The sequence below is a fragment of the Rhinolophus sinicus genome, chromosome 9 (assembly GCF_057876585.1).
Source record: "Rhinolophus sinicus isolate RSI-liver-muscle chromosome 9, RSI-T2T, whole genome shotgun sequence".
Taxonomy (NCBI): domain Eukaryota; kingdom Metazoa; phylum Chordata; class Mammalia; order Chiroptera; family Rhinolophidae; genus Rhinolophus; species Rhinolophus sinicus.
In genome coordinates this window covers 39,954,609-39,972,357 of record NC_142509.1, presented here as the reverse complement: position 1 = coordinate 39,972,357, position 17,749 = coordinate 39,954,609, and the positions used below count along the sequence as shown (strand labels likewise).

Here is a 17,749-nt window from a genome sequence, read left to right as displayed (position 1 = left end):
AGTGAGATAAAAAGATTGTTTTGAGAGTTAGAAAAATACTCAGCTCTGTTGAAGGTACAATATTTTAACTGTAGATCACACTGAGGTCAAATTGGTAGTCTGCCCGCAGAATTCATCTGTCTCAGAAAAGTTTTAATGTTTTCTTTTAACTAAAAGTTATAAAGTAGCATTAGGATTTTGCTTCTGCTACTTGGCAACACTGAATATATAAAGATAACAGAAAATAATACTGAGAACAAACTGATGGGTCACCAGATGGGAGGGGGATTGGGGGAATGGGTGAACAAGGTGAAGGGATTAAGTACAAATTGGCAGTTACAAAATAGTCATGGGGTGTAAAGTACAGCACAGGGAATATAGTTAGTAATATTGTAATAACCATGTATGGTGCCAGGTGGGTGCTCGACTTATTGGGGGAATCACTGTAAATTATATAATCGTCTGTCTAACCCCTACGCTGTCCTCCTGAAACTGATGTAAAACCATACCGAATGTCAACTGTTAACTGAAAACCTTAAAAAAGGGGAGAAGGCGAAGGGGAATGAGAGGTTCAAATTTCCAGTTATAAAATAAAAAAGTCATGGGGACGTAAAGTATAGCATAGGGAATATATTCCACAATATTGTAATAACGTATGGTGTCAGATGGTTACTAGGCTCATGGTGGTCACTTCTTTAGGTCTCCAGTTGAATAACTATGGCATACACCCGAAACTAACAATGTTGTATGTTAGCTATATCGTCATAAAATTTTTTTTAAGGGAAAAAAAAATGATCAAAATGGAAAAAAATACTGTGATTCTTTTGCATGGTGACAGATGATGACTAGAATTAGTGGAGTGATCACATTTTAAGGTATAAAAATGTTGAATCACTATATTGTACACCTGAGACTAATATAACTAACGTAACATTGTACACTATGTTTAAGCAGAAAATAAAATACAGTTGAAAAAATATAAAATACATCTGTATATAAAACATGTAATTCTAAACCTATTCTAAACTAAAAAGTAATTTAAAAGTATTACAATAATACATACGATGACTTGCTCTGTTCTAGACTGGCAGTAGAAAGCCCATAAAACCTGGAAACTTCAGACTCCAGTGTGACAGGAACAATCCCAGTTCCGGATGGAGCCACCTGGGAAGTGTGAGACCATGACATCACTGTTTCTCACAGCTGAACAGATGGGACACATTTCGGCATCCACTGTGTTTGCCAAACACTCCGCATTAAAGCGAAACCCATTTTTCACACTAAAGAGATGGTAGGAGTGGCCTTTCCAGTTACAGGCCCCCAGACCGGGTTTAGGAATGACTCACACTTTGTCTTGTCTGAGCCCCGTGATAAAGGAAGAATTACTAGTATGTTATTCCCAGAGGGCCTGTACAGTCCTCTATTACCTCTTTCCACCGTGTAATGCCATAAGAAAGTTTTCCAATGAGAAACTTTACTCACAGAGGCAGATGTGACCAAGTACAATCTAAACATAAAAAGGAGAGAACCACACCAGCTACAGAAGAAAAGCGAGGTTGGGAAGACACGGGTGCTGTGTGAGAAACCAAGACCCAATCCACACGCGTGAGGGAACCTCAAAAGCATAATGCAAGCCTTGGAACTAGAAATGTGCTTTTCTGACCCTCCTGCAAGCCAGTTACTTAAACAACAAAGACCTGCTTTACTAAGTAGTGAATTCTGCGGCCCTTGAAGACTTTCCTGTTTATGATTTCTATTGCTGGAAATGTTAAGCTGCTTTCTCAAAAACTGGCTCCTCGAAACATGGCTTTTGGCTACACGCTGACTCTGAGCGGGCCGTCTGGAGGCAAATCAGCTGAGAAAGCAGGTTTGCATTGCCATTTCCTTCCTTCCGTGCACTTGCATTAGGTTGGTGCAAAAGTAACTGGTTTCTGCAATTAATTTTCAACCTTTTAAACCGCAACTACTTGTGGACTAACCTAACAGGTGCGGAAGTGCCGAGTGGCAAAGGTGTCTGCTGTTCTGACATTTACACACACAGAAGGAACTGGGATGGGAACGTCCCCTCATTCCAACAACAGAGCAGCCCCCAGCGCGAGACTTTTCCACATTCAGTGAATGTGCCAGGCTTGCTCCCAAGACCTGCTAAAATTTAAACAAACCTGTCTTTAGAAAACCTGGTAGTGCTTCATAAGCTGTAAAGTGTAGGACGCACGCACGCACGCCCACCTGCCAGCCCCCACGCACGCACGCACGCCCACCCACCTGCCAGCCCCCACGCACGCACGCACGCACGCCCACCTGCCAGCCCCCACGCACGCACGCCCACCTGCCAGCCCCCACGCACGCACGCACGCCCACCTGCCAGCCCCCACGCACGCACGCACGCCCACCTGCCAGCCCCCACGCACGCACGCACGCCCACCTGCCAGCCCCCACGCACGCACGCACGCCCACCTGCCAGCCCCCACGCACGCACGCCCACCTGCCAGCCCCCACGCACGCACGCCCACCTGCCAGCCCCCCACGCACGCCCACCTGCCAGCCCCCACGCACGCACGCACGCCCACCTGCCAGCCCCCACGCACGCACGCCCACCTGCCAGCCCCCACGCACGCACGCCCACCTGCCAGCCCCCACGCACGCCCACCTGCCAGCCCCCACGCACGCCCGCCCACCTGCCAGCCCCCACGCACGCACGCACGCCCACCTGCCAGCCCCCACGCACGCACGCACGCCCACCTGCCAGCCCCCACGCACGCACGCACGCCCACCTGCCAGCCCCCACGCACGCACGCCCACCTGCCAGCCCCCACGCACGCACGCACGCCCACCTGCCAGCCCCCACGCACGCACGCCCACCTGCCAGCCCCCACGCACGCACGCCCGCGGCTACTGGCCGGCCCAGTGAGCCCCGCCTGCGGCCGCTGCCGGGAGGCGCCCTGCACACGCACCTGGAGCGCCGCGCGGTCCGATAGGCAGTGGGGAGACAGTGCTTTGCCTTCGAGTGGGATCGCGACCTCGACTTGGACGAAGAATGATACTTGGGAGAGCGCGACCTTGTCCGAGACCGTTTTTTGTGCTTCTTCTTCTTCTTCTCCTTCTCCTCTTCTCTGGGCGGGTCTCTGCTTCTGCTCGAGGGCCCTTCCGGGGGCTTCAGGTCCAAAGTCGGCAGAGGTCGGCCCCCACTCCGTAGGGGAGAGGCCACGGCACCGCTTTCCTGGGAACAGAGCCAAACGTGGCTGTTAACACGGAAAACAGGACATTGAAACGTGTACAGGTGTCAGACTTCAGCGCTGGGGCCTGCACACCAGCCGTGCACCCGCCTCTCTAGAGGGGACCGCGGCTCTATGTGGCTGACGACATCGCCCTGGCATCTCACGGGAACAACGCGCTCTCCCTGCGGGGCCTGGATTCCACGAAAGGCCACTGTGTTAGGAAAAGAGCCACGCTTGCTCTTTCATAAATAATTGTGCCTGTCCATCCCTCTTTCTCAGAGAGGGAAATATGTAAGAACTTCTTAACCACGCAACATTTTTAAATTTGACTTTCGGCATTTCAACATTTAGGTGAAATGGACAGGATGTAAGTCACGGTGCAGCTGTTCTGCATTTATAATGGACATGTAGATTATCTGGAAGGGCAGAATACAAGATTTAACCACATTTGACATCTTTTAACGAAGTCAGTGAAACAAAGTTCAGTTTATATTTCACTTACTGATTTTGAGAGAAATACAGCAAGCTAATTAGCAATATTAAATAATCAAATCATGAAAACTAGGCTTAAAACAACTTAGGTATGAACGAAGTTAACCAACTAATTTGAACGATCTGGCCTCGCTTGTAATAATTTTTAGTACTGACTGGACACCACTTCTTCAATAAAGCAAGCACGATGCTAGAAAAGTACATTGGCTTTGTTAAGATTGAAGTTCATTACCTATAACATAGTCATTCCTCCTGTTACTAATGTCAGATTAGAACTACTAGAGACCCAATCTGGTAATAGAAAGTGAAAATCTAAACATTATGTTCACTTGAAAACTCCTCCTTTAATATTATTTAAAAATGCCAAATAATGTTCTTTCTAGAAAAATATTTATTTTTGTTTCTGTTGTACAGCTTTTAATTGCATTTCAGACAAGTGTGACTTTGGGTAGATACTATATTTCTGAAATGTTTACTACACTGAAACAAAGATTTAAATGGTGATGATTGGCTTTACAGAAATTTCAGAGAAATTAACCATTAACCAGAAAACCATTAACCATTTAAAAGTTTTTTGTTTTGTTTTCTGACATACTCTGTTTGACTAAGAGCAGCAAACCACTGCTGTGTGGCATTCTTGGAGTGTGCTATGAACATGGTTTTTAATAAATTAAAAAGATAAAAAAAATAAAATTGTGCCTTTCTACTGAAAAAGAAATTCCTCAAACCTCCAGCATATGGTTTTTATGACTGTATCACTCTAAAAACAATTTTTAAAGAAGGCCTAAACTAAAAGGTTTCTTTTTGACCTTAAAAAAACTCTGTCACAAGGAAAAAAGCCTCCGTCCCTCCCTCCCTCCCTCCCTCTACATGAGATGACGGATGTTAACGAAACTTATTGTGGGGATCATCTTACAAGTAAGTCACGTCATTATGCTGTACGCCTTAGACATAAACGGTGCTCCATGTTGACTCAATAAAACCAAAGGAAAAAAGAAAGTCGATAACTAATCGTAAACAAGACAGTGCCATCAGCACAAGTCCCTCGTATTCTGCACATATTAATGCACGTAATACATTACCCTTCATCATAAAAAACCTCCTTATCAAGACAGCAGACACACACAGGAAATGCATCGCCTGTTGTTTTCACAGCAGGAACATGAGCACCTCGACAGAGGACATCTCCCAGAGCAATCCCATTTCTAGGAACTTACCCTAAGACATTCACCGAAGAGTGCAAGACGCACACCTAAGGACCCACATCACATCACCTTAAGGTGACCGGGAATTCAAACAACGCGCATGACCACAACGGGTACGGTACATCCAGACAGTGAAATAGTATTCAGCGTTTTAACGTGATGTTGTGATCCTACTTTCATCAACATTGCATCTGTCCACGTCACACTGTAAAATAAAGTCTCCAAAGCAAACCCCACAGAACACACCACCACCATTGCACAGCGGAGCCACCCAGCTTCGGCCCTTCCCCTCGTGATTCCTCAGCTCACTTTAAGTGAACTTTACTTACAGGTGGCAAACACCACACAGCTTGAGACCCACCAAGAAACCCACCATTTATCACTTTGTGCCGTAGAGGGTCCAGCTGTAGGGTCTGTGGGACCGAGTGAGCCTGGCCTCCCCGTGGGCTGTGGGCCGCGGGCTGGGTCAGTGTAATTTTGCAACTGTCCCGGGCTCCCTGCTGTCCTCTCCTGGGTGCACGTGGACCAGGCCGAGGGATGAAGGAAACGAGCACTTCGTGCCAACGCTTGTTCCTTCTGGAGCTGTGTTCTTGCTTTGGCTCTGAGAGGAGCAGCACCAGTGCTGGGGCGGGTGGGGGATCGCTGTGACCTGCGGTGACTTCTCCATCTTCTGTTCATCGGGGGCAGGGACGCAACCACACGCCCGTTCCAAAAGCAGTTTCTTCCCACCTCAAGTGACCAAGGGACCGGCGCCGCTGCGGAAGGAGGTGGCGGCTGCCTGGGTCCCTCATCCGGTCCCCACTGCCCCTCATCTTTGCCGCCCAGGTCACTTTCAAGGCTCTGCCTAAACTGTCTCGCAGGACAGTTCTTAGAACCAGTCTTTCTAACTCAAATTCTCTCAGTGTAATTACAATTTCCAGGTTAAATTTATAAATAATTTGTTGTTTGTTAAAACAATTCTAACATGTAAATGCTCCATTAAAAAACTGACCTCTGTATCTAAGAATACCTGTTTCCACTCGGGCTGTAGTCAGGGCTTGTCTAGAAGCATACACACTAGGTGATACTTTAAGAATAAAAGAAATAAGATGTAGCAAGTTTTCGAACAGCAGAGGCTGGAGGGAGAGAAATGCTGGCCGAGCGGTGGCTGCCCCGCCACCCAGCAGGCACAGACCAGGCAGCAGCACGCACCCTTTGGACGAGTCACATGAGCCCCGAGTGGCCCGGCGTGACCTCGTGGTCGGTGTATGGCACAGTCAGGTGTGCAGGCCGAGGAGAGCTCTGTGGCGGCTCGGCCAGAAAAACCAGCTCGCGATGCATTTAAAAATCCCATCACCACGGGCTCGAAGTGAGGGATACACATAGCATGCAAAACGAGATGGGAGTCGGGAATACCAGCCACCACCCAGAACTCCCACGAGGGCACGAGGCCTCCTGAATGCCCGTCAGTGGGCACGGCCTGCTCACTGCTGCATGTGCTTTCTGGGAGCAGGCTCGGGGGCGAGGGGGACCCCAGAGGAACTGAGCCCATCTCAAGGAGGACAGACAGGTACAGTCCCACAGGTGGGCTGCTCCGGGAGGAGGGACAGAAACCCAGTGCTGCCGTCACTGCCGCAGGACAGAACTCCACTTTTGCTATCGTGACAGTGCTGTCACACTGACGGAGAGGAGATGCGGCCCGGGGGACACACCACGACGGGGTGAACCCAAGTCCAAGGAGGACTGGCGGCTCCTCAGCTAAGCGTGGAGTCCTGCGTTACTGCCAGCCCGGGCGTGTGAGGGTCTGATCCCCGCCGCGCCCGCCTGCCCCTAGCGCCACAGCCTCACCACCCGGTGAAAATTTAGCCCTCCACCTTGAAGCGGCGGAGAACTGAATCAATATTTTCAAAACCTCACTTGTAATCAAGCCATGGACCTATTTATTCGAATAAAGTGATTACCTTCCCCACTGAAGTGAAACCGGCAACCTTGGTGCCCTTTGCCACGGTGAATTACGATGATTTACTGCGTGGGCCTCGCTGCTTTTTTTCAGCTTCAAAGTACTCAAAGAATATTAAAAACCCAGCAATTAGATCCGAGAACAAAAGCAGAAAGCTAACAGACAGCAGTGCGGAGCTGCGGGCTGTCTGCACCGCAGTCCCAGGACCTGACAAGCCTCGCTCCCCACATGCCCCATGTGACACTGAGCCGCGTGCACCTGGGGTCGGCCGTGCTTCTGTTTGTCAGCAATACAGCGGTCTCCCCACCCCCAGTGTGTCAACCACAGTCTGAAATCAGAGTAAATGGAAAGCGACTTAAGTAAACAATCTCTAAGTTTTAAACCACATGCGTTTAAACCACAGAGAACCTCTGCCACCTGGTCATGTGGGCATCGCATCGTCCCACAGGTCGCAGGGGTGAGTGCAGCGCCAGCAGCGGCCTTTAGGGAGACCCCATTCTCGTGCTTCTTGTTACAGCACACTGGTGGAACTGTCCTGTTTTACTGTTGCCGGTAACCTCTGCCTGCACCGACTTGCAAATCAAACTTTATCACTGGTCTGTATGTACAGGAGCAAACACAGTGCATGGTGGGTTCAGTGCATCCGCACCCGTGGTTTCAGGCACCCCTGGGGGCGCTTGGATAAAGCGGTAGGGCCTACTCAGGACACATCCCCACCCCCAGGGTACCAGGACAACCCACATTTGTAGGGGAGGACGCTGGCTCGGGTCACTGGCATGCTGCCCAGACGGGTGGTGGTGGAGCTGGGCTGCGGGAGCTCTGGGCTGGGGCTGGGAGCTCTCACCAAACCCAAGCGGAGGGAGGGCACTCACTCAGGCTCCCAGTGCCACTGGTCTCGGGCACCAAGGACAGCAGCGCACCACTAGCCTCCCAACAGCACTCCGTGCGCTGCGTGAACAGCCAGAGAACGCCGAGGAACAAGCTGAACCGTGGGAAGTGGCTGTCACACTCCTCGTGACGTGACGCGAGCCATGAGCTGTTCCATGAGAGACCAGCAGGGCTGTCTGCAGAGTATGCCGGCACCCACACCCCTACTGTGCAAACGCTGTCTGGTGGGCACAGCCCTTTGTGCATCCACGACTTCTGGCGGAACTCAGGTCACGAGGACCAGGAGACGGGCCAGAACCGTCCACCCCCTCGAGGCCCTCTCCTACGTGGACTGAGAATGGGCGCAGCAGGAGACCCGTTGGGGGCAGTGAGGCCGGTCTGTCACATGTGCAATCAAAACCCCGACAGATACAGCAGTCAGATGGGGCCAAGAAGGAAGAATGCACAGCCAGCAGCTGTGTGGGCCTGAGCTCGCCGCACTGACCTCATTCTGGGTCTGAGCGGCCCAGAGCCGTCAGCTCTGAGCCACGAGGCGACTGTGCACTTGAAATGTGGCCAGTGTGCTCAAGGGCCTGAGCTGTGGATTTTGTTTAATTTTAATTAAGTTAAATTTAAACTGCCACGCGTAGCTATGGCTACCATATTATTAGTGCAAAACTCGACAGAAAGTAACTTTCGACATAAATGCCACTTGCGGCTTAACCAGGAAGAGTGTCAACTGCCCATTAATTTAAAGGGACGTATGAATAACCCAGAAGACAAACAAGTCACTGCTGAGTCAAGCCAAGCCCTCCCTCCCGTGCAAATGGTTTCTGGAGGTGCCCGGCTGAGCCCTCTGCACAGACTGGGCAGGCAGGTCAGGAAGTGGCCTGCAGGAGGCATGGCGCCAGCTCCCGCATCGGGCAGGGCTGCCTTTCGGGATGGGAGGTTCATGTCCAGCAGAAGTGATGGAAGCACAAGTCGGCACAGTGGAGGGGAGGGCACAGGTTGGTTTTCACTGAGTTTGCAAGACATCAAGGGGGGACTTTTGAAAAATGAGTCATTTTATTGGAGTAAAAAGTCACTGCCCCCCATGTTAGTAACACTGGAAAACAATACTGATCAGTCCTTCAATCACAACAAAGCATCTGCAGGCAAATTATAATCGCTCCCAAACCTGCAACTAGTATTTCCTGCTGTGGGAAAAAGAGCTGCCTGAGAGCAAACTAACAAGTATTTCAAAATAAAATCTTATTTGTGAAGTAACGCAACAGTGAGTAGGAAATGGGATAATTATACACAACACCGAAGGCTTCAGACTAAAATGCGTCCTCTGAAATGGCATTTTCAAATCTCTGTCTGGTGCCCGCCATTCACAGGCCTCGACCTCCTGAGGGGATCCCACTGCCAAGACCGGCTGACGCTTTACAAGGCGCCTCCACGTGTCTGTTCTGCAGGCACCACTCCCTGACCTGACCAGCGTGTACCCGTCGGGAGTGCGCTCACTGCCTTGTCGCCTCTGCTCCCATCTGCCCGACACACAGCCATGGCCATATTCTTCTGGCAAATGCTGCTTTTATTTTGTCACTGTCCCACTCTTAGGCCCAAGGTCAGGCTCTCCCAAATCCACCTTGCTTCCCATTCCAGCTTTGTTTTCCGCTCTGCAGACCCTCTCACTGATCACGCTGCCTGACCAGGCTCCCCCACACCTACCACCTGGGGTTCTCTGGCCCAGCATCAGTCATGTCTCCAGGTCTAGGGGGCTCCGAGGCCCTGCCCGAGCCCCAGGCCCACTACAAACCCCTCTGTCTGGGGGTGGGGGGGCTGCAGGCCACATGCCTCCTCTGCCCCTAGAGACCCAGGCAGTCCCCCACACGCTATCTAGAGCTGCTGTGTGCCCGCAGCTGTCCTGGTGGAAATGCTCACATGACGTCAACTACACAAATGCGATTTTATGGTCACTGGGTGAGAACCAGGCTGCTAATCCACACGGCAGCGTGCCTTGGTGCCTTGAACGTACAGGCCCAACAAACACAGGCTGCTTTTTGTTCCCATTTCCTGCTCTAACTCGTGTTGGACCTGTAAACTTGGCAGGATCGTGAACCTGGAAAAATTATTGTTACCTACAAAACGTCCCAAAGCCTGTTGTTACGTAAACGATCGCAGGGTAACTCAAAAGGGTGTGAGCCAAGGTTTCTGGTTTCTCTTCATTTTCAACACACACACACACACACACTGCAAAATTGGAAAGTATGGTGTATGCACGGGTTACTTACACATACGCTTTTATATATTTTAAACACTGTTAATGCCTGCCCGTGTTGGTAAACACACTTTAAGACATCATTTAAAGCTACACCTGATGCCAACCCCCGAGTCCTAACAAATATCCATCAGTGGTGCCAGACAGTCATGCAGAAGCAGAGCCAGTGGGAGAGGGAACCTGGGGATTCATACAGGAGGCCCCTTATGTTAGTGGGAAAAGGTGGGCAATTCTGTGATTCGGGCCACGTATCTAGCTACACGCTCCTTAGACTGAAATAAATTCCAGGTGGGTAGATTAAAACGGACAGAGAGGAAAAAGGTTTGCAATGCTGGTGACAAAAAGTCAACACAAAGCAGCAGAGATGAAGACAGAGAGCCAGGAGGAAATGAGTGGAGGTTCAGGGACGGTTTGTGTGCGTGCGTGCGTGCGTGCGCAAGAATGCCATGACACCTCCGAAAGGTTACTCAGTATCACTCAGAATTAGAATAGGTAAGTTAGACCACAGATACCATTTCCCACCGACCAGACTGATGGGAATTAAAAGCTGATGGTGACCAATGCTGGCAGGGGCGTGAAGACACACTGATTTTCACACCCCGTGGAGATGAACAAAAAGCGACAGTCGTGTTTGGGCTAAATTAGCGGCACCTGAAATGAAGAGGCCCTCCCAGGCCAGCGGCCTGACGACACGCTCCCAGACGTGTGCACACAGGCCCAGGACGCAGCATTGTGGAGAGCGGCACGTTACCATAGCGACCCGGAACCTCACACTGCCACCTGCAGGGGACGGTGGCCATGCAGACCGGCTCCTTCAAAGGGACTGAGAGCCACTCACCCAATAAGTGTTTTTCAAGTGTCTGCACCACGCGGAGCGTGACTCTGACGCTGGCATGGGAAGAGCTCTGCTGTGACGGCATCAAGATGCCAGAGTAACGCACAGGTGCGCCCACTGAGGGAGGATTGTGAACCGACACATGGAGTGTTATTCGCCTTAAAAAGGAAGGACAGTCTGCAAAGTGCAATGAAGGACAAACGCTGCTGCATGGCCGCGTGTGCAGGAGGGCCTTACGGCGGTCATTCCTGGAGCAGAAGGGTGCCGGGGAGGGCTGGGCAGCGACGGTCCACGGGCAGGTGTCCACCCGGGAAGGTGGTGCCGACGGCTGCCCACGGTGTGAACGTGTCTAACGCCCCTGAGCCGTGCGCTTAAAAAGGGTTACATGGCAAAGTGTACGGATGTCCATTTTACACAATCAGAAAATAAATAATTGGTGTTTCCCTAGGAATGAAAAGAAAAGCATACAGAGAAGGACAAGACCTCTGCTCTCCACTTTATGCCTTTCTCCAGAGTCTGGCTTAAAACCACACACATACACGGGTCTCACACAAGGCAGGCAAGACAGCAAGCCCCTCCCCTCAGGCAGACACGCTTCAGGACCATGCCAGGTTTCCAGCCACGCCTTCTCAACGGTGTCCCCAGGCCACCTGCACATGTCTGCTCAGATGGGTCTGGGGTGCCACCCGCTCACCCTGGGTACCAGGGGGCCGACCCACCAAGTGTCCATCCCTCCGGACACTAAGATTCTGCAGCTGTGCGGCAGGGCTGACCTGCCCCGTTTGCAAGCTCGGTGCACGTGGAGCCGTCAGCAAGGTCAGGCTAAGCTGTCTCCAGAAGCCGCTATTGGCTGAAAATACTTGTGAGTGTGGGTCTCATTTATGACATTTGCCAACTTAACTCAACTATTTTTGTTTCAAAGCAATTAAAGACATTTATCACCATCTGCTGCTACCATTACGCTTTTGCTGAAATTGTTTAGTACCTACAATCTCTCCCACTAGACACCCAGGAAGAGTGACCCAGTGATTTAAACAAGAAGCATAAACACTCATTTCTACGTATTACAGATTCAAAACACATGCTTGAAACAAGGAAGGTGGAGACGCCGCGCACAAAGGTAACAGGAGAACAGCAGTCCAGTGTGTGCTCCCGAGGAAATAATTCTGTGGCTGTGACGAACCAACCCGGCAGACTGGGACACGGGATTAATGACGAGTGACTGCCGCTGTGACGGGGTTTTCATTAAAACACAATTACATTAGAAAATAGAGATGTGACTATATAATATAATCGGTTAAAATATCTCCATATGCAGATGTATTTTAATTAAGCCCTTTACTCACCGCACAAATGACATCAAAACAATAAAGGAAATTAAAACAGCCCAGCCGCCCCTCCCACCGCGGCAGCAGCCCCCAGCTTTCTTAGGTTCCCCATGCTGCTTCCTAAGGGCGTAATTTTTAAAGCTGCCACCATAAAGGTGGAAATATTTTACACTCTCCCTCTCCCGCTCTTATATCAAAAGCACTTTCTCTGCCGTAGTGTCAGTGACCAGTTTTAGCTGCTGCAGATTTAATTTCTGCAGTGGTGCAGGTCTCTCCTAAGCTAGCGAGTGACCGCAGGTGGCTTTTCCGGGACAGGCTGCCCTGGGGACGCTCGCTGCCGGGAGCGCAGAGGTGGAGCGTCCGGGTGGTGGGTGCTAAGCGGGGGCCCAGAGCAGCAGTTAGGGCACCAGGCCACAGCCCACAGCTGACACGAGCTCACGAGACGGACACTCACTGCTCCTCCCACCTAGTCCAGCTATTATTTTTGAGGCCTCCTGCCAGATTCGAGAGCGTTTCGGATTGATTCTTGAGGCGAGAAAGCTGATTTGACCTTCAGCAGAACGCTGAAAATCTGATCTCCACGGAAAACCAACCAACAGGCTCCGTGCAGCAAAAATCAGTTTTGAATAACGGCCCAGACTCTTAGAAATGTCAACGTAATTAAAGTCAAAATGTGCAGGGCCCGTTCACTGTGAGGGGAAGGCAGCCACACAGGCACATTGGGGACACTCAGAGACGTGGCGTGGGCTCTGCTGTGAGCAGCCCCGCAGGGCAGCCGGCTCTGACCCAGCTGAAGGAAGGAAACGGCCAGAGGGGCGAAGTTGGGTCACACAGCTTAGGACGAGCCATGGGCATCTGACCCTCTCAAGAAATGATGGCAGTAATACCTCTCACCTTTCTTTCTAGTTAAACCACCGACACTGACACATGCCCCCGCGGAAGAATCTCTGCCGTGGGTGTAAGCTGCCGTCAGGTGCAGACAGACCCCCGCAGGCCCTGAGACACAAAGCAGAGCCTGCCGCCTGGGTGGGCTCCCTGACCAGTGGACCAGTGACAGAGGGCACTCCCGGGCTCTCAGCCACCACGTGTGCCCACGGGGCTGCCACGGTCCTTTGTGAACCTACCTCTACGCTGAAGGGATTCTCCTCGACCTTCCCGACGTCTGCTTCGGGCAGAGGGTTCTTTAAGGTTTGTAAAAACAGAGCTGCTTTCCTCTTACGTTCTGCTTGAAGCTGCTTCTCCTTCGACTCCTTGGACGCCTGGGCCAGCTTTTCCCGGGCAGCAGCTGCCAGGCGGTCCTCCAGCTTTTGCTTTGCTTAAGGAATAAACAGAAGGAGTGACGTTCAGAGCAAGCAATATTATATAAGGCAGGAAAGGGAGCAGGAACTACAATGCAGTCATGTTAAAGCACGAACAAGACAAATTTCAGGACACATTAAAAAATCAGACAAATCGGATTTTGAGAGTTAGTTTATAATGCTTATTATTACTGGTATTTTCAAATTTCACTTTCAAAATCAAAGGCAGAGACTGATGGGCCCCCACCCCAGTGAGAACTGGGGTGGCTTTCAGAATGGTGTCCGGACACCCCCAGCAGGGGGTGGGCACCCTGAAAGGGTTTCTTCCGGATGAGCTGGCACACGGCCCGGTCCACACACAGCGAGTGCAGGTCCAGGCACAGGCGTGAGCACAAACCTGCTTTGGGAGACCAACTACAGCACAGGGCGTGTCCGTGACAGGGAGGCTTCCTGTGGGTAACAACTACCTTTTATAAACGCTGCTTCATCTGTCTGTGCATATGCAGAAAAAGCACGTTGTGGGAGCCAGTTAGAATAAAGAAAAGCTGGAAACGCAATCGTTAACACACTACTCTGGAGCAGAGCGGAATCTGTTTTGGAGTCGGGGTAGGAGGCTGTGAGATGGTCCACGTGGTACAGGCAGGCAGTGGCCGTGCCGTGACCCGTGAAGACGGCTGCAGCCTGGAAACCGGCCTGGGCATCGTCAAGGTGGGCGATGGCCACACAAAGGGCAGGGGTGGCTCCTAGTTGGACGCTGGGCCCACGGCCACCACCCAGGTGCCAAGCGCTCTCCATTAAAGTGCCAGGGCAATGCGGCTCCCTCCCACCCACCGTGGCACTGCCTCTCAGGCTGAGGGGAGCAGTGCTGCCTCTGACATGTCACAAGCCCCACACAGCTCCCACGGGGGCTGGTGCCTGCAGGCTGAGACTCTGGCTGGCAAGCTCGGCAGTTCTGGCTAAGTGGGTTAATCTTGTATTTAGGCACTTTTTTCTTTCAAAGGGTTTAACACACAGACAGGGCCGGCCCGATGGCTCAGGTGGTTGGAGCGCCGTGCTCTTAATGCCAAGGTCGCCAGTTCGATTCCAACACGGGCCAGTGAACTGCGCCCTAAGATTGTGAACAGCTCTCCCTGGGGCTGGGCTGCCATGATCAGCTGGAGGTTGGCATGAACTGCCACGTGCTGCCATGTGCTGTTAGGAGCGGCCAGTGGCCAGTATGAGTGGCTGGCAGCCGGCGAGAGCTGCTATGAGCTTCTGTGAGCGGCCGACCGACGACTGGCGACCGCAATCGGATGCCTCAGCCGGGGGGAGCGCAAGGCTCCTAACACCAGCATGGGCCAGGGAGCTGCGTCCCACACGACTAGACTGAGAGACAACGGCTTGAATGGGAGTAGGGGGGAGAGGGGAGGTGAAAAGGGGGGGGGAATAAATAAATAAATAAAACACGGACAAACCTTGCTTTGCTTCTAGCTCCTCCTGGGTCAGTGGGGGCCGCTTCTCCTCAACCACCACACAAGGTGGGGCCACTGCCGGGTGAGTGTTTGGGGCGCTGCTGGAACTTTCTTGGCCTTCTTTGCTTTCTTCATCATCATCACTGTCGTCATCTAGCTTAACACGGTTTTTTTCCAGGGGAAGCAGATCATTTTCTTTGGCCTTGATTGCAAAGCTTATTGGAGCAAATGAAGCTGTTGAGAAAAGGTGAGAATGGTTAACACATTTTCAGGTAACTGGAAACACAGCAGAAATCCTCGTGGCCCCGCCGTCCCCATGAGCACCAGCGGTGCAGGGGACATCTACGTGGAGCCACAGCTTATGCAGAGGACACGAGGGGCAGTGAGGCAGGGCAGCCCCACGTGAGGCCCCACGCAAGCCAAGCCTGTCAGGGGATACCGACAGGCTTGGTGCCGGCTCCATCTTGGGCCACGTCAGGGAGGCATGACCGAGTGCAGGTGGGGTCAGTGGTCAGTTTTCTGGGCTCAGCAACAGCTGAGTTTGCCCAAGTTGGCATGCGATGCGACCCCACTGAAAAAAGGTACAACAATCCCAACTCTATAAAATGGCCTTTCTTACAAAGAAACAGTTACAGAATCCCCTTCATGTGGCAAACTTTCTGCTGGGCATTGTTGGACTATTCTTACACCGTAAGATTTTAAACTGGGAAAAACAGAAGGTTAGGTGGTTCAACTGTCTCCCCTAGAATATCTGGAAATTTTAATGGACGGGAAGTGCAAAGGCTGCAGAGGAAGCATCTTCTTTTCCACCCCCATCCACATGACTCTCACGCACCGAGCCCCTTTCTCCTTCAGATACTCTGGCAACTGGCTATTAACCACACCTATTAATGAGATGCTTTATTTTTAAAAACCGCAAGTTATTATTTATGGAGGATATTCAAGTAAAGCACGATAAAGGGAGATTTTAGTACAAACCAGCCAACTCTGGGAGGGAAAAGGATTCTGGGTCCACAAAGGCAGGTTCTAGAAGGGGCTGTGATCTTCAGTGACCCCACTTGAGCCCCAGGTTCTCCCAAAGCCACGTGGGACCTGACGCGTGTAACTATCCCAGATCTGTGATATAATCCCCTCAAGCTCCACAGCGCACCCAGGGTGCTCGACGCTGGGAGAGTGACAAGCCAGAATGAACAGGAGCCACGGCCGAGGCTGGCACTGCAGGTGCACGCCCCCAAGCACCCCGAAAACCGGCAGCATGCCGGGCGTCAAAGTTGTGCCTTGTTGGGGAGCAAGTGCCACGCAGGTCACTGTGCTCATGTGATGACCGGTCCTAACACCTGGGGACACATGTGAAACATTTATGGATAAAAGGCTACGCATGTGCCGGGGACTTGCTCCAGAATGCTCTGGGGGCGGGGGCAGAGCTGGACCGAGCCTACAAAATGAGGCCGTCCCTGGGCTGCTGGAGGGGCTGGCGAGGCCACCACGCCACGCTCTGTTGTTGTGCACGCTTGAAATTTTCCTTAAGAAAAAAAAGTTTAACAATACCAACCCTTTATTGCCTATTGTAACATGGTCTCGTTAATAAACAGAGTCAGGAAACCTTAAAAGGAGAGAAAGCCTCACTTATATGTTAAACAAAATTACTAGACTTAACTGGGGACTAAAATCATGAAATAATTTGTAAACAATGACTCCCAAACTGTTTCCTCCTGCAAAGTGGAACAGTAGACCGGCTGCAAACATGGCTCTGCAGGGGAGCTGCACAGGGTGGGGGCGGGGGGAGGCTCCCGCCTGCCCATGCAGGGCCCAAGAGCGCAGGGACTCAGCACTGTTGGGTGACTTACCCAAAGCGCAGTCTGCGCCGTGCTTCCCGCAACACACACAGGCTCCCCGTCTGCACACGAGGACGAGGCCACCAGGACAGGTAACTTCCCCTAGGCTCAGCTCGAGAGCAGGGAGCAGGGTCGGGGCCTCCCACCGGGCCTCTGCCTGCGGCTGTCACACAGGTGCCCGAGTCTCAGCTCACACGACCCCTCCTCAGACAGGCCCCCCGACTCTCCTTCACTCCCCTCTGCAGTCTGTGCTGTGCGTTCGTGGTCTGCTCACCCCCGAGCCTGGAGAGGGCGGGCTGCAGGGCTGAGGTGGCGGGTCTGTGCGCCCACGTGCTGCGAGCCAGGCCCAGAGCCGCAGATGCTCAGGGGACACTCGTGCATGAGCCCACACAGCCCCTCGTCCTCCATCTCCCACATAAATACGCGTCCATTTGTAGGTAACGTGTTTTCCCCCCAGCTTCTAACTTCAAGTGATACACATTCTCCATGGGAAATGTTACAAACACAGGGAACAAACGAGAGACGGCCGCCACTCCGACGGAGCCACCTGAGCAGAACCGTGGGCGGGCCCAGGCAGGTGCGCATGACACTACGTGCGCACGAAGGTGGGGTCCCGCATGGGCGTCAGCCTGCTGCTTCCAGCAGTGTCTCCCCATATCAACAGTGCAGACACGCTTCCACTTGAAAGCGGCAAGCTTCTCAGTATGGACAAGCCACTTCATTTCACAGCCGCCCATCACTATTCCCAGTTTTTGGATTTTAAAAGCTAACAAGCCCTGCTGGACCGGACATCCTGGTGAACCAGATGTTTCCAGGAGCAGTCGGCACTTACGTTTAGAATCTGGTCCACGTCATGGGTTTTTCACACTGTCACTGTACTGGGTAATTTTTTGACAAGAAACGTTTTCACTGCCCTCACTTTCCGTGACTAATTACGTGGAACACTCACACGTCTGCTCCAGAATTCAGAACACTCTCCAGTCGGAGTGTCCGACGCCTTAATTACATGGCATTAGTACTACAGACCCTAGTCTCACAG

General features: G+C 52.0%; 1 protein-coding gene across 2 annotated transcripts in view; it reads right to left on the bottom strand.

The window, feature by feature from the left end:
- The window catches only part of SFSWAP (splicing factor SWAP), a 67,160-nt gene that overhangs the window by 13,962 nt on the left and 35,449 nt on the right, over positions 1-17,749 (bottom strand). For both annotated transcript variants that reach the window (XM_074321711.2, XM_074321710.2), the window contains exons 12-14: positions 14,879-15,109; positions 13,251-13,441; positions 2,934-3,199 (exon numbers count right to left, since the gene is read on the bottom strand). In XM_074321711.2, coding sequence (XP_074177812.1) covers positions 2,934-3,199; positions 13,251-13,441; positions 14,879-15,109 — 688 coding nt within the window. The remainder of the gene's footprint in view (positions 1-2,933; positions 3,200-13,250; positions 13,442-14,878; positions 15,110-17,749) is intronic.